At 37.0% G+C, this 25,849-nt stretch overlaps 1 protein-coding gene and 1 long non-coding RNA gene across 14 annotated transcripts in view; one reads left to right on the forward strand and one right to left on the reverse strand.

Annotated features, from left to right (window-relative positions):
* SCEL (sciellin) overlaps positions 1-25,849 on the reverse strand; it is a 163,731-nt gene that overhangs the window by 66,365 nt on the left and 71,517 nt on the right. For 9 of the 13 annotated variants that reach the window (XM_072782701.1, XM_072782707.1, XM_072782706.1 and 6 more), the window contains 7 exons: positions 25,396-25,513; positions 22,744-22,803; positions 19,303-19,371; positions 13,544-13,612; positions 12,899-12,937; positions 11,602-11,682; positions 9,117-9,182 (listed from right to left, as the gene is read on the reverse strand). In XM_072782701.1, coding sequence (XP_072638802.1) covers positions 9,117-9,182; positions 11,602-11,682; positions 12,899-12,937; positions 13,544-13,612; positions 19,303-19,371; positions 22,744-22,803; positions 25,396-25,513 — 502 coding nt within the window. Of the gene's footprint in view, positions 1-2,514; positions 2,812-9,116; positions 9,183-11,601; positions 11,683-12,898; positions 12,938-13,543; positions 13,613-19,302; positions 19,372-22,743; positions 22,804-25,395; positions 25,514-25,849 lie in introns of those variants that run through there. The other 4 variants (XM_072782705.1, XM_072782700.1, XM_072782708.1 and 1 more) reach the window with 4 other exon arrangements.
* LOC140607998 (uncharacterized) lies at positions 705-25,541 on the forward strand. The gene is made up of 4 exons (XR_012009932.1): positions 705-843; positions 14,179-14,256; positions 21,141-21,377; positions 25,409-25,541. It is a non-coding gene; the product is annotated as an uncharacterized lncRNA (long non-coding RNA).

A 25,849-nucleotide genomic window follows, 5' to 3' on the forward strand; every position in this document is an offset into this window, starting at 1 on the left:
AGGACTGAAAAAGCAACTAACTCTATGCTGAAGGTTAAACCCTTCACTGACATATTTTGAATTAGTGTTCTCCTCACTCTAAGCAAACAATGCTATATAAAAACAATGACCTTATTTCAGGTTAACATTTTAATTATTTTGAATATCTAGAATGGGTACTTCTTTCTTTTCTTTTTTTTAGAGAGACAGAGCAAGAGAGAGAGAGAAAGAGAGAGCATTCAAATATACATGTGAGCGGGAGGGGAAGAGGCAGAGAGAGAGAGAGAGAATCCTAAGCAGGTTTCACACCCAGCCAGAGCCAAGGTGGGGCTTGGTCTTCTGACCCTGAGATCATGACCTGAACCAAAATCAAGAGTCAGACACTCAACCGACTGAGCCACCTAGGAACCCCTACAATGGATATTTCTAGGCATTCAGATAAAATTTTAAAATCACTGTACTTGGATATTTTACTAAGAGTCTTAGAATCTTAAGTTTTACAAAACAGATTCTAGTCAATATAAAGATTTTGGCTGAGATAAAAATAAAACATATTGATTTAATTTACCATGACAACAAACTGCAGAGTGTTTGGTACCAATAGAGTTAAAAATGTAGCAGTATAATTAGAAAGGTTACATTTTACCATTTATAGTTACAGACAGAAAAATATAACCAGAGCAAAGTTGCCATGGCAACTCACATCTCAATCAGAATTTTCTTTCCTCCTTCAACTCTACCAATCAGCTAACTGAATGTGAAAACCACTGAAGAGGAAGAGGTTGAAACAAATATGGATGAGAAATTATAAAAGTACATAGCAAGCATTTAACTCTATAGCAATTTCCTACAGAAATTCCTTAGGTATGTTTCCACTATTTTAATTTTATCAGAAGTATGTATTTTCTTCTCTGTCTTTGGAAATGATTCCAGAAAAAACCACATTAGTGTTTTGGTAGTGGTGGTGGTAGTAGCGGCTTCATTGCTGGTCTTGTATCACCATAATGGGTAACATTGTAAACATTCATATTGTCTGTTAAGCAACTACCTTAATTCAACTTCAGTGAGTTTATTAATTGAGCGCCACATGCCATTTAACCACCAAATCTCTAAGTCACCTAAATACATAGTTAGAAACACTTGAATGTGTCATAAACAGAGCATATTTACTCTGAAATCAGAAGCAACTTCAACATCAACTTCCTAGAAATGCTGTGTCCACATTTCATTGTGACGTGACTAAATATTTCTCAGGAATGATGCCTGTTATCCATGCCTTGGCTCAGGCTTGGCAAATGTCATCACTCTTTTGAAGGACTCACAAATGAGGAAAAGTTTAAGAACTTGAAAACTGAAGACATACACTAGTGATATTTTGTGACTATTGCAACTTTGTGTTTATTATACCCTCAATGACTCACTCTCATTTGGGGCAAGTTTTCATGTTTAGCACTCGTGACTCAAACTGACTCCCTGATACACCTTGACTTTCTTGAAACTGGGACTAAGTCTTATACATTTCTGTATTCCTGGCTTCTAGCAAAGTGCTTCCCTAGCACATAGAGCTCAGTAATCGTTTTGGAAAGAAAGAGACAGACACAGAGGAAGTGGGGAGTGAGGGAGCTATACAAACAGTCATCATAGCTTAAGCACATAGAATAAAGCCTAACTACAAAAATAAATATGATAATGGGTTGAAGGAATTCCCTATCTTGTAGTTATTAAGAAATGTTATAATTCATTTATCAATATGTACTTATTAACAAATTACTATGGATAAGGTCATATGGATAATTCAAAAAATTATAAGATGATGCCATCTAGTTAATGAGTATACCATGAAAATAAGTAATGTTCTAAGGCAATGGACGATTAATTGCCAAGTGAGGATTGTCGACAATAAGTTTTTTAAGTTCAGATGACAAAAACAACCTTGAGCTAAGAAAGCTTATGGTGGAAGTAAGATTCATACCAGATCTTGAAGAATGGGCTCATTTTGGATGTAGAATGAATCCACTTACTCTGCTTCCCCAATACCTACCGCATATCACTCTTCACCTTTACCACGCAATTGAACTAGTTGCAGTTTAATTTTCTGGCTCCTCCTTCATCACTTAATGTGCAGACACACATCAAGGTTCAACTTTCATTCTCTTTTTCATTTAATATTTTCTCCATAGTAACTTCATTTCTGAAGATATACACTTAAATTCTCTGGGATCATTCCCAAACCTGGATCTGTGGCACCACCTCTTACCTGAGTACTCCCCCATTTCCCACTGGTGATTACCTCCACAAATATATATTTTCAGTATCCCAGACTCCACCTGTCCAAAACATTGCACAACCTCTTAAAACCAATTGTGTATTCCCCATTCTGCTCCTGTTTCTTCCTATACTGATTGGTGGCATCACTAGGCTTAAAATCACCCTGGATTTGAAAATCTGGGATTATATATTTCCTTTCTTCCCCCCAAATGCCACACCTCTTTCAGGACCTCTTCCCTAAATCCCTTTGTTAGAAGCTCTCCCTACCATGTCAGAGTTACCAGAGAATGTTGATGCTTTTCTCTTGATCCCATCACTGATTTTTGTGCTATGATTTTTTCCTGCATCCATACTGTCCAACTTTGGAACTTTGGAAGCCATAAAAGACCCCAAATCACTGCTCTCGGTCAGAGTTCTTCACTCAGAAACTGCCTGCCATGCTGCTGAGTGGCATCACCTAGATATAAAAATCCCCTCTGTGAATCTCCCTTTTCTTCAGGAGTTCTCTTGCCCTCTTGCCCTTCTGGGTGGTGGCTCCCATGCAGTTGTTTTTGGAGAGTCTTATTGAAGGGAGTGACTCTCTCCCCAGGCAAATATATCAAAGCACCACCCAAATATGGCTCAGAGTGTGCAACTACCTCCGCCACCAGTGCACCAGCGGTCATATCTTTTTTTTTTCTTGAATGGCACCCAAATCCTTCACTCACTACAATGACTACTGAATAAGAAAAAGGAGATAGAGAGGTCAATGAGATTTTTTGATACTTTAAGTGTGGGAGACTGAATGTTTACATTATTGTGACGTAAGAAAATAGTGCCTCCCAAAGAAAGAATATATCATCATGTTTGGTTATGGGGATGAGATTTTCTGAGAAGAGCCTCTCACAGCAAAAAGAGAACTAAACTGCCTGTATAAATAATTAATAGAAATTTGAGGGATCCCTGGGTGGCGCAGTGGTTTGGCGCCTGCCTTTGGCCCAGGGCGCGATCCTGGAGACTCGGGATCGAATCCCACGTCGGGCTCCCTGCATGGAGCCTGCTTCTCCCTCTGCCTGTGTCTCTGCCTCTCTCTCTCTCTGTGTGACTATCATGAACAAATAAATAAAATCTTTAAAAAAAAAAAAAAGAAATTTGAGGGGTGGAGGGATGAAGGGAGAGGAGGAGATAGGGAGAGAAAAAAGAAAGATGGAAGAAATAAGGAGTGAGGAGCTGCTGAACAAAATAGCAACAAAATCAGGCCTATAGAGAAGTGTCAGCCAAGAAGAAATAACCAATAATAGGTGTGGCCAAAGAACTAACAAACAGGAATTTCTAATATTACATTTGACTTTTTTTGGTCTGAGCTTCTACAATGTATTGTTAGCACTTTCATCACCCCACATCTTTATTAAAATCTTATGCACAAATGAACAAATCAGGGGAGGAAAGCTGCCATATCTTATACCTGAGTGAGTATGAAGCAGAAAAAAACAGAACAGACATGACTCAGAAGTGATATTTTGAAGACAAACCAGATGAAAACTTGGCCACAAGAATGTAAGTGCCCCCAAATGGGGGAGAAGACAGGATTCTAAGCAGAGAGGACCTTATATACCTTATATGGTCTATGGAAGGTGGGATAGGACGCATTTAAAACAGGTTATGTGACTGGAACAGACAGCAATGGGAAGTTGTGAGGGATGGGAGCCAGGAAAGGGAAGGCAGGCAGTACTAAGGATTGGGTCTTTATTCTAAGAAAAATGGAAAGTCATATTTTTATTTAGGAGGAGGATATATTCCATTATCCTTTTATAAATATCATTAGGGCAGCAGTGTAGAGAAGAGATTAGGGGAGTGGGTATCAGGGTAGATGAAGAGAGAATACCTAGGTAGCTACTACTACAGTCCAGAAAAGATATGATGGTAGAAATGGAGGGAAGCATATGGATTCAAGAGGCATTTGTAGATAACTTGATAGGATTTACTAAATGGATTGAATATTGGTGATTAAGGAAAGAAAAGTACAAAAAATAACTTCAAGTTTTCAAGTGTCAGTGGGCTGAGCACGGTATTACTAATTGAGATAGAGCATCAAGTTAATGTGGGAAATTATGAATTTCATTTTGAACATGTTATGTTTGCAAGGCTTCTGAGAAATTTAAGGGAAGATGTTGAATAGGCAGTTAGCTAACCAAAATCCGTCAGAGAAGAGGTGTGGAGTAGATATAAATGGAGTCAAGAGCACAAATGTGGCCATTGAAGCCCTGGGCATGGATAATTTGTGGAGGAGCAGAAGGTAGAATAAGAGGGAAGGAATTTTGAGGCTTTAGGAGCATCAACAATTAATGGCTAGTATAGGATGACGATGTGGCAAAGGAGACTGAGAAAGAAACGTTAGAGGAAAGAAACCCAAGAGTATGTTTGGGGCAGGGGAGGGTTGGGGGTTGAGGAGCTTCTCAAAAGACAAGGAGAGAGATTTCCTAAAGGCATGAATATCCAGTGATGCCTTTTGAAAGGTCAAGTAGTCATAGGGACTGAAATGTCAATAAGAATTTATCAGCAAAGTCATTTGTGACCTTGAGGAGAGCTATTTCTATGAACTAATGGTAGTGGGAACCAGAAAATAAAGATGGCAGGTATCATTAACTTTTCTGAAAACTTTGGTTGCAATGGAGAGATAAGATGCCAGTCTAATGGATTTGTGTAATTAGGCTATTAATTTTTTTTTTTTAAGTAGGCTCCATGTCCAGCAGGGAGCCCAAGGTGGGGTTTGCACTCAGGACCATGAGATAAAGACCCAAGCTGAGATCAAGAGTGAGATGCTTAATCAACTGAGCCACCCAGGTGCCCCTAGGCTATTCTTTTTTTTTTTTTTTTTTTTTTTTGAGAAAAAGAGAAAGCATGCGTGTGGGGAGGAGGAGGGCAAAGGGAGAGGGAGAGAGAGAATCTTAAGCACACTGGGTGTGGAGCCTACATAGGGCTGGATCGTTCCACCCTGAGATCATGACCTGAGCTGAAATCAAGAGTCTGCCACTTAACTGAGTGAGCCATCCAGGGCCTCCTAGTCTATTACTTTTCAAGAAGCTATTTTTTTAAGATGAAAGGGGTTTGAACATGGAAATGTGGGGAAATCAGTGAAGCAGGGGTTTGATCACAGAGGTAACAGGAGAGACAGCTGACTGTAACAAGGAACAGCAATTATAAAAGGTAAAATCTTGATTCGGTCTTAATTAAAATGAAAAGAAATTATAGGTTCCAGGGAATTTGATAAGGTTTCAGAACAAATAGCCTTGTTGTCTAGGTTGGTCATTCAAAATACTATGCTGGTTGTTTCTCTTCTCAGCAAGAAAAGGAAGAGGAGGTCAGAGAATATTTCCATCCCAATGACCAAGGAGCTGCCTTAGAAACCAGCTAGAAAAGGTTTTATTTAAGTTTCAAGCTTTACATGCTATATCTTGTTACCATAAACCACAGCTTCTCTCTTTAATCTTGTTAAGAAAAAAAAAAAAAAAGCAAGAGGCTTTCAAAGATATTTAACTCTTAACTCCAAAATTCTGTTTGATCACCCAGATCTTATCTCTCATTGTAAGACTAATGTATACCATACATAAAAGGATATCTATTTTAAGAAATTGCTTTTTTTCTTTAGCTGTTATATATGGTTATTTTAGAAAATTAAATTTTATCATTTAATCTCTAGTTCAACTCACCAACCTTATATTAACTGTGTATAGAATTACCTGTAGGTATAGCTATAGTTGTAGGTATAGAAAGAGATATAGATGTAAATATAGTCCTATATAGTCATAGGGATAGATATACGTATACATATAAGTATAGATAAAGCTCTGATAGCATGAGTCCTTCTGCTGGTAAAAAAAAAAAAAGCTTGAGATGCTTTGTAAGGCAGCTTATATATACCTGTAATAGATTTTAATCCAAACACAATGCCAAAGCAAATTTTTAATTCAAACACACCTAAGTTTGATTTTCCCATACCATAAGTCAAGAAAGGAACAACTGAGGGACAGGGTGATACATGGTGTTAAACCACGGAGACGACCATGGAGACGTCAAGGGGGAAAAAAGTTGAATAAAAGGACTCACTCCAACAATGGCTGGGAAGTCTGATGGTCTTTTCGAACGTGCTGCACAGACAGGGGTGTGTGAGAGAAAATTAAAACTCTGGGAAAGATTAGGTGATGGGAGAAATGAAGGTTCACAAGATGAAGAACAGGAAGGAGAGTGAGAGTGTCAGTATTAAGGGGAAATTCTCTTGCAGGAGTCAGGAGTAAGGGAAAAGAGAGGAGACCAGTGTATAAGTGAGGGATGGGGAAATATACTTAGGATTGGGCTATTAGCTAGTATTAAAAATCATAGTCTCCCATTTTTATATTTTTTGACCTATTTTCATTTTCTTTGCATTCTTCTGGGGACAAAGATCTCTTTTTGAAGCCTTTGCTTCCTTTTATCATTTAATAATTGCTTCTATTTTTCAGCTTCCGCTAAAAAAGGTTCTTTTTTCAGCCCTAGGAATGCACTGGCATTAAAGGTGAGAAACAGAAGCTGTACTCTGAGCTCTTCCAAAGAAAAGCACTTTAGAAATCAAAGACTGGTATATTGTTATTATTCCCTTCTTCCCCTGAAAGCTTGGCATGACATTAGCTCTGATCCTCAAAGAGGAGTCTTTCAGTTTAGCCATTATATTAATAATCTGTGCCTCTAAAAAAGGAAAGGATATCTAAATTGATCAACCTAGTCCAATAATTTTCTCTTTCCTTTAGTTCTGGCGCTATGGATCTGATCTAGGATCCAGAAATAGGAGCATTGTGACTCATTTTATCTTCAATGTAAAATTACACCCAGCAATGAATAAATCGTAAGGGCATATAGCCAAGCACTACCAATTCTGTGCAAACAGAGGTCCACAAGTTTAATGGGCATTGAAAGCATGAGATATTAACTCATGAATAACCCTTCTGTATTTTTATAGTCATATAACCAGTTGCTTATTGTAATGATAATTTTACATTAATATTGGAATAATAAATAGAAGATGAACATAAGATTTTAGAAATAAGTAATAAATATTTTTAAGTACCAATTATCTATCAAGACAAAATTGGATGGATCTTAAAATACTCAGGAAACAATAGTTTCCTAACAAAAACCCTAGCTAATATTTTCCCCACTTAGGTAGCTCCATAAAAGGTGTTATTCATAGAGACATATCTAAACACTGACTGAGGGGAAAGAAGGTTTTAAACTAGAAACATAATCCATACTTGGCAGTTCATATAATTGGAAGTCACCTATAAATGAGATTCAAAAAGAAAATATTTTAACAGAAGGTGGATGTAATTCCAAGTTGTGATTGTTCAACGTGTTTAATAATTATACATGTATAAATAATATATATATTTATGTGTAATATGTATATATGTGTATATATATACAGATATATATACAGATGCAACATGTATAGAAAGAGCTCTTTGTGTCTATTGATGAACTAAATTTATTTACAACCTATAGAGCCAGCCTAAATTATAATAAAGGATATTTATTCCAAATATTTCTGTTATTTGGAAATAAAAGAGACATTAAAAGCCTACACAACATATGACAATTTTAGGAAATAAAACAATCTAATACTAAACAAGCACATTGTTTAATAACTCTTTTTTCCAATTGTTGAATTGGGAAAATAAATCCTATTGGAACATCGAAATATTCAGTGAAGATATTCTGGGAGTTGAAGATATAAAAATAATTTTGGATACCCTAAAGCAACACCAAATCAGAAACTTATTTTTCTTTGTGTGTTAGAGATGGCATAGATTATAGGAGTTCTGCACATATGTCTGCTGCTTTGAAGATCAGAGTGTAGGCTCCATGTTTTCTTCACTGATACATCCCAGGATCTTAGAACAATATCTGGCACACAATAATCACATATTAAATTAAATGGTTGTTGACATTCCTAGCACAGATTTTGTAGAACAAAGTGCCATCCACATGGTCTATAATCTTAGTTATAATAATTGATCTCAACAAAAAATAAAAGTAGAAAACACCCATTCATCCCTTAAAGTTTACAAAAAACTTGCAACTCATATCCTTATCCAGTCATTTGCGTTCATCACTGCCTGGAAGGGGTGGTGTATCAGGAGCCCACTTTTGAGTCGTGCCTGGTGCTTGATTCCATTCTCTCCTCAGCCACTTGTGGATTGAATTGTATGCCTCCCAAAATTCACATGTTGAAGCCCTAACCTGCTTCAGATGTGACCTTCCTTGGAAATAGGGTCATTGCAGATGTAATTAGATATGTGAGGACAAGGTCATAGTGGAGTTGGATAGACTGCATATCCAATACGACTAGTGTCCTCTTAAGAAGGGGAAATGTGGGACACAGACATGCACTCAGGGAGAATATCTTGTAAAGATGAAGGGAGAGATCTGGATGATGCTTATACCGACTCAGGAATGCCAAAGGGTGACTGGAAACCACCAGAAACCAGGAGAGAGCATGGAACAGATTCTCCCTCCCAGCCTGCAGAGGGAACCAACACTGCCAACACCTTGATCTTGGACTTCCAGCCTTTGGAGCTGTGAGAAACATTTTTATTAAGCCACCCAGTTTGTGGGACTTTGTTATGGCAGCTCTTAGCAAACTAATACAGCTAAGTATTCCTCGCACCTTGTAAGATTTCCTACCAGAGGCACTGATAGCCTGACCTCATTCCCACTGAGCCCTGTCTTGTTCAGCTCTCAGAATTCACAAGATCTCCTCTGATTTATTCCAAAGCCTCCACAATTACATATGGTCAATATCTGATGCATTCTTCCATTAAGTTACATAGCAATTACATCAGCCACCTTTCCCTTACCTTCTGTTTGCTCCCGTGCTTGGGATGGCACTGTAACCAGGAGGAGGTGGTGGAAACCAGGACTGTCTGTTAAGAAACAACATCAGTTATAAACGTGGTGCTTGAAAGACCTTATGCCACCCACATGTCTACCAGGAAAAGCTGAAAATAATTTGACAGTTAAAAGGCATTGAGACGACTTTTCAGTAAGCCTTGGGAATAAAATGAAAGCTTTCTTAAACTCAGTTGGAAGTAACTATACTGCAATCCAGGCTCTCTGCTCCCCAAGTAAGCTCCTTTCCCTGTTTTCTTGACACCAACATGTGGGTGTTTCTTTCAAAAGAAATATGAAGAGAATCTAGAAATTAATATTTGTTAAATCTAGCTAGTGGGTACATGGGTGTTTATCATAAACATACCTGGGATCCCTGGGTGGCGCAGCGGTTTGGCGCCTGCCTTTGACCCAGGGCGCGATCCTGGAGACCCGGGATCGAATCCCACGTCAGGCTCCCAGTGCATGGAGCCTGCTTCTCCCTCTGCCTGTGTCTCTGCCCCTCTCTCTCTCTCTCTCTCTCTGTGACTATCATAAATAAATAAAAATTAAAAAAAAAAACATACCTCTTTTTCTATTTTCTACATATCTGAAATATTTTATAATGAAAATCAATCTTATGTTCTACTCTGTATCTATAGTTTCTAAAAAGCTGTATGATAAAGTGAAAAACTCTGAAAGTAAGAATATTGAAAACATAAGTAAATGCCCAGTAATGCTAACCTCAATTATATGTACATATATGTATATATACAAACACATATATATCCAATTAGAAAAATGTCTTCACATTACCAGGACTTAATTTTAATTGATAAAGATAGCTTGAGGCTCTGTCAGAAAGACTTAGATATGGATCAAAGATGAAGATGTTTAGAGGAGAGTGACATGTCAGAAGAAAGCCCAGAGAAGGAAAGGCTGGGATAAGGAGAGCTGGCTGTAAATTCATCAAGCAAGTCTATTCTCTGAGGCACTTCAGGACTGAGCTAAGATGAGATCAAAGCCAATTTCAACTTAATGTAAGTAGTCGATACTACTCATCGACAAAAGTAAGAGTCTTATTGCTCGCTTCAATGATCCTGACTTATGCCTAACCTGTCAGAGGAAACAGTTTTGAAGTGGGTAAGAGATATGAAATTTGGGTCCAAGAGAAAGGTGATTACATTTTTTGAGACTCTGCAGACACAACCAGAATTCTGACTGCAGGAGCATTTTGGCAATCAGCCAACCCATCAACAAACATTGAGCACCTACTCAAACAAGGCACAGTCTTAGGTGCAGGCAAAGAGAATAAAAACATTTTGAATGCACTGAGGTTCATGAATGTTTGTTTTCCATTTGATTGTGATTCACTAGCACTGTGTTCTCTTCAACAAGCAAAAATTGCTTCGACCCTCACCTTCTGTCTCTGGAAGAATATTCTATCACCACAGGTCTAGCTACTTCTCTGTGCCTACTAAATAAACAGACATCTACGCAGGCAGAAGGTGGGAGGCCACCCGGGATGTCAGAGAAGGAAGCATGATCACACAAACATTGATGTCTCAGCATAGAGCCTTTGACTCTGTACTTGGAAGTAGGGTCAACCTAATCTACAGAATAGAGGAGGCAGCAACAATGCAGGCTGATTTCAGGAGTGTGGTGATATCTGGCCACTCCACAGTCATAATTATTTCAGGGTAAAGCATTCCTTGTAGTAGGACTCTACTAAGGGTGTTACCTGAAGTAGCTTACCCTTTGCTGAGCTCTGTCATTAAAAACATTACCTAGATATTCAAGACCTCAGGAAACCTGGAGAAAAGATTGCATATTTGTTTGTTTTTTAAGATTTTATTTATTTATTTATTTATTTATTTATTTATTTATTTATTTATCAACCACATGAGCAGGAGGAGCGGCAGAGGGAAAAGAATCAACAATCAGACTCCATGCTGAGGGCAGAGCTACGCGGGGCTCCATTTCACAACCCTGTGATCATGACCTGAGCCAAAATCAAAAATCAAGCATTTAGCGACTGAGCCATCCAGGCACCCCAAGACTGCATGCTTGAAAAGGAAATTAGGCAGAAAAGGACAAAGTTTGAGGACACCATGATCCAGTAGGCACTGGATCCCTGGAAAGAGAGAGGGGGGAGCAAGGATGAGAGACCAACTTCTGAATGCCATCTGAATGTCTTGGTGGATGAATTCATTCAGAAAATAATAAAAGAGGATGCCTGGGTGGTTCAGCAGTTGAGCATGCCTTCGGCTCAGGATGTAATCCCAGGGTCTGGGATCGAGTCCCACATTAGGCTCCTGAATGGAGCCTGCTTCTCCTCCCTCTGCCTATGTCTCTGCCTCTCTCTCTGTCTCTCATGAATAAATAAATAAAATATTTTTTTAAATGAAAGAAATTAATAAAAGACAATCCTCTAGAGAATATCAGCAAGAAGCAGATGCAACAAGTCCATCATACCTCTTTTTCTTTACAGGAGTTGTAGCAGAAGTAGGAGCTGGGATGCTGGTGCTGTTTGCACTGAACAAACTTCCAGGTTGCCTGTTTAATCACAGCCACAAATTACATTCTTGAAACTTTTATGCTGTCCCACCTTTGAAAGATCTGATAATCTACTCATATTCCCGCCTGCTCTTTATTCACCACAAAATGTTTTGTGAACATTCAGAAAAATGTTTTCTGAAACAAAAATGTTTCAGTTGACAACAGAAAATAAGTTCTTCTGTAGTTTATCCATTTTTATAAATAATCAAGCTTTCATCTGAATAACTAGAACTGAAGGAAGGAAGGAAATGATCCATTATATGACATTATGTGTCTGAAATCTGGACCAATGCATTCTGATGTGCTCTGGATTCATATTATATATTTAATCCTGTATATATTATGACTAACAGAATTATATTGCTTTTTTGCATTAAATGTATTATATTGTTGAAGAAAACATTTAAAAACCACACCATTTCAAATCCTTATTTAGTATTTATTAATGTATAGAGATCTTCAAAAAAAAAAAAAGAAAAATAGAAGTGACCCTGGTCTGTTTTAACTACTGAGAGGTGCAGTCCAAGGTGAAAATTCCTTTCTGTGTAAATAAAAATTTAAAAACTAATTCTGTTTTCAAAAATCCACCTAGTTTGGCTGTTTATAATCACCAGTAGTATGTTTCAGAGAAAATGTACTTCATTGCTAGCAAACCTATAATTTCATGACTCAGTTGAATTGTAATGTGATGGGTATTTTGAAAGACAAGTGAAACATACAGGAAAAAAGAGTTAGTGGCCATAAAAAAGGGAAAAATAAAAGTCTGTAGGGGAAAAAAGTTAAAAATCAAATGGGTGATGGGTATTAAGGAGGGCACTTGTTATGATGAGCCCTGGGAGTTGTATGTAAGTGATGAATCACTAAATTCCACTCCTGAAACCAATATCATACTGTATCCTAACTGGATTTAAATGAAAAATTAGAGAAAAAAAGAAATAAAAAGAAAAAAGAAAAATAAAGAAAAGAATGACTTAAGTTTAGGTGTTTGGTGAGAGCAGAGGTTGGTAAACTTTTTCTGTTAAAATCCAGATAGTAAATATTTAAAGCTTCATGGACCATTTTCTTATTTCTACTAAACTCTGCCTAAGCAATAGGAGTGTGGCTTTATTATAACGAAATTTTGGCCTAGGGGCATATACCCTGGTTTTTCTTGAACATGTACAAAGAAATACACTTATTCTTAAAATGTAACTTCAGTTGGAAAAATACATACGTCTTTGCTGCTTCTGGTGATCTAAATGTGGATGTGTTTCTGGTAAAAAAAAAAAAAAGGCAAAAGTTTGAGCAGCAACAAAGAATGAACACTTGCATCAATTTGCAATTGTCCATGAATTTAGAGTTGTTATTTAAAGTTAGACATTATTTGAGAGAAAGAGAAAGAAAGCATCAGTATTTGAATAAATTTGATAAGGTGATTTCATGATCATGTCTTGGACTAGATTCTAAAGGAAATAATTTAATTTCATAAAATTCAATATCAAGTAAGCCCAACATTTTTATTTGCTGGGTTCAGTAATTTTCTTTAGCAATAAGAGTGTAAAATTGGCATTTATATGTATTCCATACTCTTGCCACCAGGATCACTTAAAACAAAAACATGAATGTGGTGAAAACAATGACCTGAAGCAATGAATTCTCAATTTTTAAGCAAGGCCACAAGGATTTTCTATTTCTCTAACTATGAAGAGAAATAAAAGTATTTACTCCAGAATTTTTGTGTTTAAAAAAATAGAAGAAAAAAATAGAAGATAAGAATTTATAGAAAGATATCAAGTAGGACAGAAAAACTGTAAATAAATAAGTAATGCTTAGAAAAGCATTGTACTTGGGTCTTTCCCAAAGCAACAGATACAGATACCTATTGGTTAGTCGGTTGTCCAAGGTATTGGTCTTATATGTTTTAGTGGCATCATTTCTGTCTGAGATCCTTTATAAAGAAACAAGACACAAGTTTGGATGAACATTTAGGTCATGGAAGTCCTTTGATCCCTCTTTCATGAAAGAATAACTTCACAATATAACCTTTTCCTGATAAAGAGATTTGTTTTTAGGTCTTACATTTTAGAATATTTTGCAATTTAAAAAAGCTTCTTGAGATAAAATCTATTTATGAGGCTATTTCAATACAGTTTGGGATTTTTAAGGTTTATGCTTTTCTACTGGCCTCTCTGATTTATTGAACATTTAACCCACTATTTTATATTCATTATTGTTTAATAATACAGTTGACCCTTGACCACGTGGATTTGAACTGCAGATTTTTTCGGTAAATATAGTATAGTATTGTAAATATATTTTCTCATCCTTATGATTCTCTTAATAACATTTTCTTTTTTCTATCTTACTTTATTGTAAGAATTCAGTTATATATAACATACAAAATCCGTGTTAATCAGCTGTTTATGTTATCAATAAGGCTTCCGGTCAATAGTGGGCTATAGTAGTTAAGTTTTGGAGAGTCCAAAGTTATATGTGGACTTTTTTATTGCACAGGGTTCAGCACCTGTGTTGCCAACTGTACATCCATCCAATGACACTACTTCCGAAGTCCGTAAAAGTCATCAACAAAAGGCGAGTATTTTTAAAGACATTTTGTAGCATAGACAATGATATATGTTTGCCAAATTAATTTTATTTTCCTCCTGAGCACAGAGGGACACCACACTTCCCATTCTTCATTGCAATTAAGTTGGGACTGTGTGATTGAGTTCTAGAGTAAAAAATGTGGGCAGAAATGTTGTTTGCTACTTCCAGAACCATCATAAAACCTCTTGTGGGTTCCTCCATGCTCTTTCTTCCTCTTCCCACTATGGTTTTGTTGCCCATGGGTTGAAGATAGCAGCATCAAAACATGAATTTAGGGCCCTGAGTCACTTCATGGAGCTGAGACATGCCCTACTCTTCCAGGCTATCACACTGGACTCTAAAGAGAGCGGATAGTAATCTTCCATTGTGCTAAATAATAATGGATTCGGGGGTGAGAGAAGGACTTTGTTAAAAGAGTTACTCTACCCTGGCAAACTAGTTTACTTTGACTAATACATTTAATTAATAGCCTCTACTGATCATCACAGGTTTTAATCCCTCAAATCTCAGATCTCTTCTAAGAGGTCACATCTAGAAAAGATGTATTTGTCCCTTGTGTCAGAAAAGATGAATTAGGAATCTCATGGTCTCCATGCTGATGGTGGACTCTCATAACTGCAGACATTCCTTCCTCACAGCAGATAGGAAGGTTCTTCCTAAGACATAGGGCTATCCTCTGGAGCATTCTGCAGGCTTGCACAAAACTAGGATGTAGCAAAATTAGGCTCAGCAAAACAAAAGGTCAGCAAAACTTTTCTGTTGATCGGACACTATGGGTCTCCTATAACTGTTTCTAAATTTTTTATTTTACCATCAACTTTAGTACATAGCTTTATAGAAACTAATCTTGGAAAGATGGACACTCACTTTTCCTCACTCTAAAATAAAAATGAATGTGGGAAAAATATGACTTAACTGTCATAAGTTTAAAATGATTTCAATTCCTAATGTCATCTTGATACGTGTAACTAAAGTATTGGGTAGATAACCCTAATATATTAAAATGCTATGAGTCAACTCCAAACAAGTTTTTGTTTATAGTACATAATACCATAAACTGATAACTCTTGAACAGAAAGGAAAGAAGATTGAAATCTTCCAGAGTTCCATATTCTCAAGAGACCATTCATAATACAGGCATTAACTTATACAGGTTCCTAGAATCCATGGATAAAAACTCACGTCTAAGGTGATCATCAGGCCATGGACTGTGACTATATTCCCTGTGCTAACTGCTACCAAGCCTCTGAGATGTTTATATTTAAAGGGCTCTAAAGGAAGAACCACTTCATGAGTACCATAAGTAAGAGGTCAGGTGACTCTGAATCTTAAATCTTCAATGTTCCTTGGAAATTCTACTCAGACTTTATAAGCTGTCTATGAGGCTCTAATATGAGATAAAAAATAATCTTGGGAAATCGCTACCATGGTTCTCTGAAACAACAATCTGTCTAAAACAAACAGAACATCAAACATTCTCAAGGTTTAAATAAAGGCAAGTGCTGATGTTGAAATAAATGAAGTTAATCAAAATTGTACAGTGTAAATCTACGTGGGCAATATCTACATGCAGATGTAATAATAAAAATAGCTACCTACTCTTTGCTGCTTATTGTATACATTCTCCTCTACTCTTTAAAATATCCTTACAAGGGAGGCATAATTATTTTCACTTTATAGATGAAAAAATGGAGACTCAGAGAAGGTGAGTGACTTTCTCTTGGACACCCAGCTAAGAAGTAGGGTACCTCCAAAGTCTTTCCAGTAGGACTCAATGTCATACAACTGATTCTGTAGTGTGATTGTTTCAACACCCATGTATTAGGTCAACCTGTCTTCCTGCACTATTCTTCACCTCCACTATCTTTTCTATGCCACCAGGGGGTCAGTCCATGAGTAATAATGGAGAGAACTCTAAACCACCATTCCAATACATATGTCAATTTCTTATTACTTAAAGAGATTAACTTTGTATTTCTCTTGAAAATTTAAGCTCCTGCTTAAATTGTGATATGAAATAAGTTGTTTTGATAAGTGTAAATCTTGGAGACAGGAAATACTCAAATATAGTCATTAGCAATATGATCAAAAGAACCAAAGAAAAAGTTACACTTCCAGAAGTGAACACTAGAGGTCACCACAACCTAGGTTTTACAAATTAGTGATTAAACCACCTTCAGGATCTGGGCCATATTGCAGGCCACATACATTAGTATTTTACTGTTTCTTTAGAACACTTCATACTTTTACCTGTATATATATATATATATACACATATATATATGTATATATATATATACATATACATATATTTTAAAGATAACTCCAAATATAAAGTCAGTACTTTTCTCATATCTATTTAAAAATAAATACATTATTGTGGGGCGACTAGCTGGCTCAGTTGGTGGAGCACACAGCTCTTCATCTCCAAGTTTGTGGGTTCAAGCCCCACATTTGATGTAGAGACTACTTAAAAATAAAAATAAAAAATAAAATGAATGCATTATTGAACTACATACACATGTGCATACCAGATATATTTTGGTGTTTTCCTTCTAAAATTATTTCCTATCTCACATTTGGAATGGCCAGAATTATGAAAGTCTGATTCCTGCTGATAGGACTTTCCTTTCTTTACTGATTCCTGAGTTCTCTCCCTCACATCTATTTCCACATTTAGAGAGATATGGCATACTGCTATGACTCAGGACTCCTGAGGAAGGAGCAGACCAAACTCGCCACTAAACCTCTTGTGTAAATAAAGCAGGTAATCTCTGGCCTCATTTTTGAGAGTATAAAATAAAGAACTTGGACTAGATTGGTGGTTCTGAATTTTGGGTGCACATTAGAATCATTTCATAAGCTTTAAAAATTTCTGAGTCCCATCTCAGTCTAACTAAATCAGAATTTTGAGAGTGAGAGGTGGGGGGGCCAAGTTGTCAGTAAAGTTTAAAGGCTCTCTCTCTGATTCTAATTTGCAGCGAGGCTGAGAATGACTCAAATAGTTAGCCTGTGACGTCTGGTCTAGTTCATTGCTAATGTTCCAAAGCTCTGTCTTGACTGGCCTAATATAGACCTTCAGATACACAGCCTGCAAAGGCTTAGGTCCCCTACATATTTACCTATCTTGAGGCATAATTATCTCACTTTCAGATTAATTCCTAGAAATAGGGTTTCCGTCTTCACTTAACGGTGCGACGGGACAGCCCCCAAGACCAATGTGAATAGACAGTTATTTTGACTCCTCCCTCCACTCAGTGCTGTGAAGATGAGATCTTGTACATATACCTCTATGATCTCATTTTTTGAGGCTATTAATTACCAGAGAGAAGTTAATTCCTTAGGAATACCAGTGCAAATTAGCCTCTATTAAGGGAGACTGGCTTGAAAACCTATGAATAGTACAGAAGTATGTACATTGCCTACATGAATTAATACTGACAAATATTGAACATAGAATCTATTAGATACGATAAATTTTAGCATATATGCTTAAAATTCAGCTGTTGGCATTGTATACAATACCAGCATATCTTTACCTAGAGCAAGTGACCTCAAATGCCAATGGCCTCAGGTGTCCATTGTCTAGACTCCAACTAAAAATGTTAATTTTGCTCTTTATGTATACTTACTAAGCATCTCTACCAAATATAAGATAAAATGTGATGTGGAGGTTTTACACTTTAATCTAAATAAACATTTCTCGGGGCATCTGGGTGGCTTAGTCAGTTAAGCATCTGACTCTTGATTTCAGCTCAAGTCCTTTCTTATTTTTTCCTTCTCTAATTGATTCATTTACTCAGCATAATACACTCCAGTTCCATCCACTTTGAAGAAAATGGTGGGTGTTTGTCATTTCTTTTTTTTTTCTAGCTTAAATGTTTTTTTGTTTTTTTTAATAATAAATTTATTTTTTATTGGTGTTCAATTTGCCAACATACAGAATAATACCCAGTGCTCATCCCGTCAAGCGCCCCCCTCAGTGCCCACCACCCAGTCACCGCTACCCCCCGCCCTTCCCCTTCCACCACCCCTAGTTCGTTTCCCAGAGTTAGGAGTCTTCCATGTTCTGTCTCCTTTTCTAATATTTCCTACCCATTTCTTCTCCCTTCCCCTCTATTCCCTTTCACTATTGTTTATATTCCCCAAATGAATGAAACCATATAATGTTTGTCCTTCTCCAATTGACTTATTTCACTCAGCATAATACCCTCCAGTTCCATCCACGTTGAAGCAAATGGTGGGTATTTGTCATTTCTAATGGCTGAGTAATATTCTATTGTATACATAGACCACATCTTCTTTATCCATTCATCTTTCGATGGACACCGAGGCTCCTTCCACAGTTTGGTTATCAGCTCAAGTCTTGACCTCAGGGTTATGAGTTCAAGCCTTGCACTGGGCTCCATGCTAAGTATGGAGCCTAATTTTTAAAAATATAGACATTTCTCAGTTTTCTCCATAAAGATGAGCCCTCTTCCTCTGTGTAGGAATGAACTGACAATAGGCCATATGGTGACTGTAGTGCCACCCACAAGAGTAGTTTCACTTTCTAAAGTAAAGAGTCTTTATACTACAGTAGATTAAAACTATTTTTTTTATTAAAACTATTTTATTATTAAAATGTATAGTTTCTCCATAAAAACAGAAACTGCCATTTTTCCACCATTGGGATGGAAAGACCAAAAGTTAGAATAAGAACTCACTACTCATATTCACAAAAATAACTAGACTCTCCATTTTAAACTGAACAGATTCTGTGTAGTGTCCATCTTACTTATACTCAAACCAGTTTCTTCAGAATTGTCCTTATCAATCTCCTATTAGCAGGATTTTAGAAAAATAGCATGTTGAGTCAAGATTTTGAGGAAGATAATTAAATCTGAATAGCCTTCTGTTCTTGGGGATAAAATATCATGGTTCAAAACTTACTTTGGTGAACATTTAAATACCTCACGCTTACTAAATCATATACATGGGGGATTTCATATACATTTTGCTTTCTGCTTACATGGTTCAAAAATACCTTACCTGTCTAAAGTGTCATCAGATCTATACCGACTAATCGTAGCCTTTGGCTCATCTCTCTCATTTGCTTTCCTGTAGCAAGAAATAATTACAGAAAGATCAAATAAATTACAAAAAAAAAATGTTTTTAACATCTATCATGCCTTTGGTAAAATTTTTGCCTATTTAGGTAGGAGATGTACATGCTACCATGGTAAGACAGATTTGGAGCATCTAAATATTCCAAAGTTTTAACTTGGATAGGATAAATTATGTCACACCCAATTACCCATGCTAATATAGGAATTCTTCTCTAGGTCCAATTATTTCTAACTACGATGTAACATATTCAAATTGGGGATAAATATAGGCAAAACAAACAACATGGCATACAAAGTGGTTAATAACTAATATATACTCTTATCAAGACTGTTGACTTTTACATCATAGGAACTCAATCCCTTAAAATCAGCTTTGTTTTGTTTGCAGAATTTTAGTAGCACCATTAGGCAGCTCAACAGGCTGAATACAAATAGCTTTATTTAAAGTTCAGCACCGTGGACAGGGTTGAAAAAGAACTTTCTACTGAAGGGAGAAGGAAGGAAAGAGGAAAAGCTAGAAAGAGATGAAGAGAGTGAGAGAAGAGAGAAAGGATAGATGTAGGGAGGAGAGGAGAAGAAGGAGGAATAAGGAGAAGTGGGGAGAAGAGAGACAGAAGGCAAAGAAAGTTGAGGAAGACAAGTAAGCAGAACAAAGGGGAGAAGGAAGAAAAGAAAGGATAGGAAGCTTACTAGTAGAAATCAAGATCATCAAAGCAAATGGGAATATCTTGATCAGAGAGATCAATCAGTGAAAACAGGCCGTTTAATGCCTTATAGAACCTTGTGATACAGGAAAAGCAAGCTCTTTGATGAATTACACCATGATTTACTCTGTTTGCATTTCAAAGCATCATTCGAAGCTGACAGATCAAAGATACTGAATCTGAAAAAATACTAATACAGTATATGCACTTAAAATTTAATTTTTAACTTGATAGAGTGTACTTTTATTAAGCAAATATTTGAAGGTAAACAATATACAATTTATTGTGCTGATGACTATGAGGAAGTCAAGAACAAAAAACTATGGACTCTACTCCCACAGAGCCAGGGAGACAAATTAGATATGTACACCCAAAGGTAGAAAGTGGCCATTGTCATAAAAGAAGTTCAAGTAAAGTGCAAGGAAGTTCTAAGGTGAGAAAGTTTATTTCTAGGTAAAAGAATCAAAGAGGGCTTTATGGATAAGGTATGGTTTGAGCTGGGCCTTGGAGGACAAATAGATGTGAACATTTTCAAATGGAATCAGAGGAAACTGTCCATTCATGCAAGATAAAAGTAAATAAAATTGCCTAATGCAATTCCCTAAGTTTTAAACGAACCTCAGAAGGAAATCATGGTATATAGTCCATCATTGTGTTTAATACATGAATGCAAACAGGCACTATGGGCCATCTGACTCCCATCTGTAAAACAGCCCCTTCTCAGCATCATTTTATGTCCCATTAGCTGGCTTTATTCTTCCTAGTACTTAAGGCAATACAACATATTAGACTGTGTTTATTTATTTTCAGTCTCTCTCCTCTTCCATCTTCACTCAGGATGCAGGTTCTATGGAAGCAGGGACTTTGTTTTGTTCCCAGACCTCAAGACCACTATCTGGTTCACAATAGGCATCTTTGCAAGTATTTGTGCTACCAGGCTTGTTTGTCATGTTTAAACAATCTGGCAGAAGCACACAGCAAAATTTCTTAGTTCGTGCATACTATGAAACTGTTATCTAATAATATATTGTTTATCTTCTCTTTCCTTTATTTTCAGTTTCTGCTCACATGGAGCTTTTTGCACACATTGCCACTTCTGCTGGAAGCACTTCTGTCCTGCCTCATGCCGACCAGCCACCCTTCCCTACTCAGAACCACCTCCTTATCCTTTGAATAGCAGCATCAACACCAAAGACCACATTCTGGGTGACATCTCTGATTAATTTGGGCAGAGTTAGGCCATCTCCTCTATTCCCATGGCACTATCACACAGTTCTACAATAGCACTTCCATGGTAAATTTTAGCATTATAGTCTATGGATCCTTATTTTTCCAGAATGGAAGGTCTCCCTAAGATCAAGAGTGGTACCTTAATGCATCTTTGTATTCCTAGCACCTACTACTATGGCAACACATAGTATATGTTCCAAAATGGTGTTAAGCATCCACTAAAGTGGGTACAGACTCTGTGAAAGGGCAGAAAAGGAACAAGAAGGCATCCATTTGAGCAAGCACAAGAAGAAAAATCATCTGCACTACCCTTCTAGGAACATGTATTTTGAGACACTAGTTAAGTGTCAAGGGGAAAACATCTCAGGCTCACATTTCTTACGAAAGATAAAAGTTCAATGTATTATGTTAGTCAGTACATGGAGGGGAGTTAGCTAGTATAATGGAGGAAGCAATTTCCACTGGTAGCTAGACTGAAATGATCAGACTCCCTTTGTTTGGCAAGATGAGAGCCAACTGAGATCAAGGCTGTAATCTCTGAAATCATGAAAACCAAGAAGAGGGCAAAGGTAGTCACAGAACAATCAATCCGATGAACTACGGCTGTGAACCAGAAAACCAAATAGCTACTTTGTGTATAGCGTTCTAAGCTCAGTACCCTTAGAACAGGTCAAAATCATGAATAGGTTTAAAAGGGTTTAAAAAAATTCATAAGTAAAAGTTTCTAAAATATTCAAGTTGTCTACTTAATTTTTAAAAGTCCACACCGTGACAGACAATCACACTCCTTTACTAAATACATTGTGGTGACAGAGACAGGTTACTGGACCAGATAAAACTTGTGTCTGATAAATACTTAGGTTCCTCTGATGGGTGTGGTTGTTTGTATGTGTGTAACACGAATCTGCTTTAACAAGAGTATTATCTACTAATTTTATCAATCTTAGATCATTTTCATTATTGTGATTACAAGTCTTGTCTGAATTTTTCTTCTGATTCGCCTGTCAGTCTTTTTGCCACTCCGTATTATTTAATGGTTTTCCACAAGCCTAGGAGTTTCTAAAAAAGAAGCGTACTGCCCATAAAGCAAGTGAACTCTGGGGCTGTTATTTCTGTATTTTAGGGTTCCTTTTCCTAAGGTTCTGAGATATCTTATCTGGTCACATTTCTGTGGCCTCCCTTTTTTTTCCATCAAGAGGGCCGCCTCCATACATTGGTTATTCTATACCTCCAGACTGTGGTTCTGGAAGCATGGAGTTGGAGAAGCACAGACTTTGCTCTGTGGAAACTCCTGATGATATCACAAAGTCTTCCAGAATGCCAGGGAAAGCCTGAGGCTAGCCACAAATATTCAGCCTGACTTGAACAAGTCTCTCAAAACTATTGTCTTTGTGTTTCTGCTAATGATGCAACTTGTCTGAAACACCCACCTGTCCAAGGCATCATGGGAGTTGTGTCGGTTGAGCACCACCCTACCATAATTTTCATCTCTGTAAAGAAAGAACAAAACTAAGTCACATGGAAAGTTACCACAGTATTTGGTAAGCACTAAATAAGAGAGATAGGGGAAAGCACTAAATAAGGGAGCTAGGGGAAAGAGCTCATGATTTAGAATAAGGTTAATTCATTTTATTTCACACATAAGAACATAAGTATGCATTTATTCTTCCCAGTCTCCCCTTGAAAGACTGTGTGAAAAGAAACAAGTTTGTCAGTACAAATGACGATTATTCTCATTTATCCCATGAGATTTCCATATGATTCAACAAAGGAATGAGTGGGGTTTTTTTTCTATCAGAGTATGGAACATGTGGACATCTACTTTGTGCACATTACAAGAGTCCTTTTCTGCAGGAGGGCAAAAGCTTTCTACAAACATGTCTTGAATTTAATTAATTCCTTTATACTTAGACATTTTTTCATTTGATGGACTTGATAGTTTTCCTTGATAAAAAGCAGGAAAATAAGTACCAATATTTGTGGTTAAGGAGGTGGATCATTCGCAGGAGCGTTAGCTCATTTTTGAACCATGACGCCTGTTTGGTCCTTAAAATAATCCTATGAATTAGGCAAGGAAGACCCTGTCATACCAAATTCACAGAAGAAGAAATTTATCGGAGATTTTGTGGTTTTCCTAAGACCAAAAGATTAGTTAGTGATGGGAATAGATCTAAGACCCAGATCTTTTTATCTCAAACCTTTGCTTTTCCTTCATACATAACAATTTATACATACATAGACCTTCATATATAAAATCTCAAACCATGTCTTTCTTGCCTTGTACAGCAGACCTGAAAGCACAGGCAATTTTAGGAAATGTTAAAACATGTAGTAGGGCTTTTGGCCTTGAACCAAGGCAGAAGAGTAAATATCTGAACCTTTTTTATGTCAACCCAACCAAACCTGAAATACCGCATTGCTTCTGGCTCTGTTCCCCTAACATTACTCAACCCTCTAGAACTATTTATAATAAATCTATACAAGAAACTGTGGTAGATAATTAAAAAGAAAGATGAACAGTGAAACTGAAACAATTCCAGCAAATTTATATCCTCAAAAATCCCAAGAGGACTTTTCCATCTCTCTTGATATCCCTTCCCTAAACTTGTGAGAGAGTAGCAGACACCAGACACATTCTGACCTAAAGAAGAATTATAACACACAGGCCAGAACTGGGCCAGCATGAATGGGGGAAGCATCAGAGCCCATTTCTCCTTCACTCAGTAGCTGTCATGCCATCCAAGCTGTCCTCCCTGGGCCTTTATAAAGCAGGTATGCCAGGCATAAAACCATCATTCTTATCCCTTATGATTTGTCCTAGACAACTCTATCTATACCCATCTGTGCACACATTTACAACACAGAATTTATGATTCACATTTGACATCATTCTACCACTATGGAAAAATAGAAGTGCCATATTAGGCTCTGACAGAAGTAGTAAGTGTTTGTTACTAAAGAATGTGATCATTCCCCAAGAATGTTAACTCCAGAACCCAATGTAAGTCTCTAAATACTCCTATATGTCCTTAAAATAATAATATTTAATAACATAAATTAATAGACATCTTTATTTAACAATTACAGTATGTTCCTCAAATAACTGTATATGGGCAGTTTAGTAGAAGGTTTAGAGTATCCTATAATGCAGAGCTTCTCATTGTCAATGCTATGACACTGTGGGCTTGATGATTTTGTGTTGTGGGGAGTGCCCTGTGCATTGTAAGATGTTTAGCAGCATCCATGGCCTCTACCAACTAGATGTAAGAAGTATTCCCCAGTTTTATATTGAAAGTATTCCCCAGTTTTTAATTGAAAAAGTCTCCAGATCTTACCAAACATCCCCTGAGGATAAAACTGTTCCTGAATGAGAACCATTGGTGTAATAGAAAGACAATGGGTCATCTTAAAATCTTAACTCCATCTCTTAATAGCTCTGTGGACTGGACAAGCTACTCAACCTTTCTGAGCCTCAAATCCCTCTTCTATAAAATAGAGGATGTAATACCTACCTTGTGTAATTTGTGAGACCTAAAGATGTTTGATATGTAAAGTATGTACTTACACATAAGAGGGAATAAAATAACATACACATATGTACAAATGTAATTTGTAATAAATATATCTGGGCTGGACAAATGTCTATTGTAAATCTATGTTGGCAATGAGGCAATATGCCTGCAGTTGTAGTTTTCAGATCTATAACACAGAGCTAGTAGAAGCAATGCTCAAAACAGACAAAACTTTCTTGTTGATAAATGTTTTTTCCCTTGCAAAATAATAACACATGTACCACCTACTAATACCTGAATATACATGACCAATGGGACTAAAATGAGTTGAGAATGTATTGATCTTACTTGCATATACAGAGATTTTAGATAAATTATTATTAAATTTGTAAATTAGGAATCATACTATTATTTGTTTGTTTCAACTGACATGATTAACATGCATCAGGAGTCTCCCTACCTTGGATTAAATATTACCTCTTGGGAAACTTGTTTTTCAGATAGCTACTAGCTTCCCAGTTAGAAAATGGCTGTCTCGTCCACCCATCCACCCTCTTGATACCCTCTTACTTTTCTTCTTCAGGACGTTTCTTTATCCAGCTGTTGTCCTGTAAGAAAGTCCTTCTTTTGTTCACCTCATGAAAACCCTGTTGTCTCAGTGTGGTCCCCTGACTGGTACTCTTCATACCTATCAACAGAAAAAATAAAAAACTAAGAGATGCAATTGCATGGGGTTAGGTGTGAGTTTGTTAACCTAGATGTCTTGAGAAGCGCATCTCAACTGGTCAGCATCAATCCTCTAGGCTGACAAGGCCAGTACTGTTTTAAAGTTGGATACGTTGGTAAGAAAGAACAAATCCCATATCACATCATCAAAGATAACATACAAAACTGCTCAGGTGCCAAGTGAAACTACCAGTGTGCTTCATGAAGTCCCATGTGGCACCCAGGAATATAGAAACACACGCATGGGATAAAACAAGCCAGGGTTTGGTGGGTTGGCAATTTTATTCAAAAAGAAGTA

This window comes from Canis lupus, chromosome 17, assembly GCF_048164855.1.
Source record: "Canis lupus baileyi chromosome 17, mCanLup2.hap1, whole genome shotgun sequence".
NCBI lineage: Eukaryota > Metazoa > Chordata > Mammalia > Carnivora > Canidae > Canis > Canis lupus.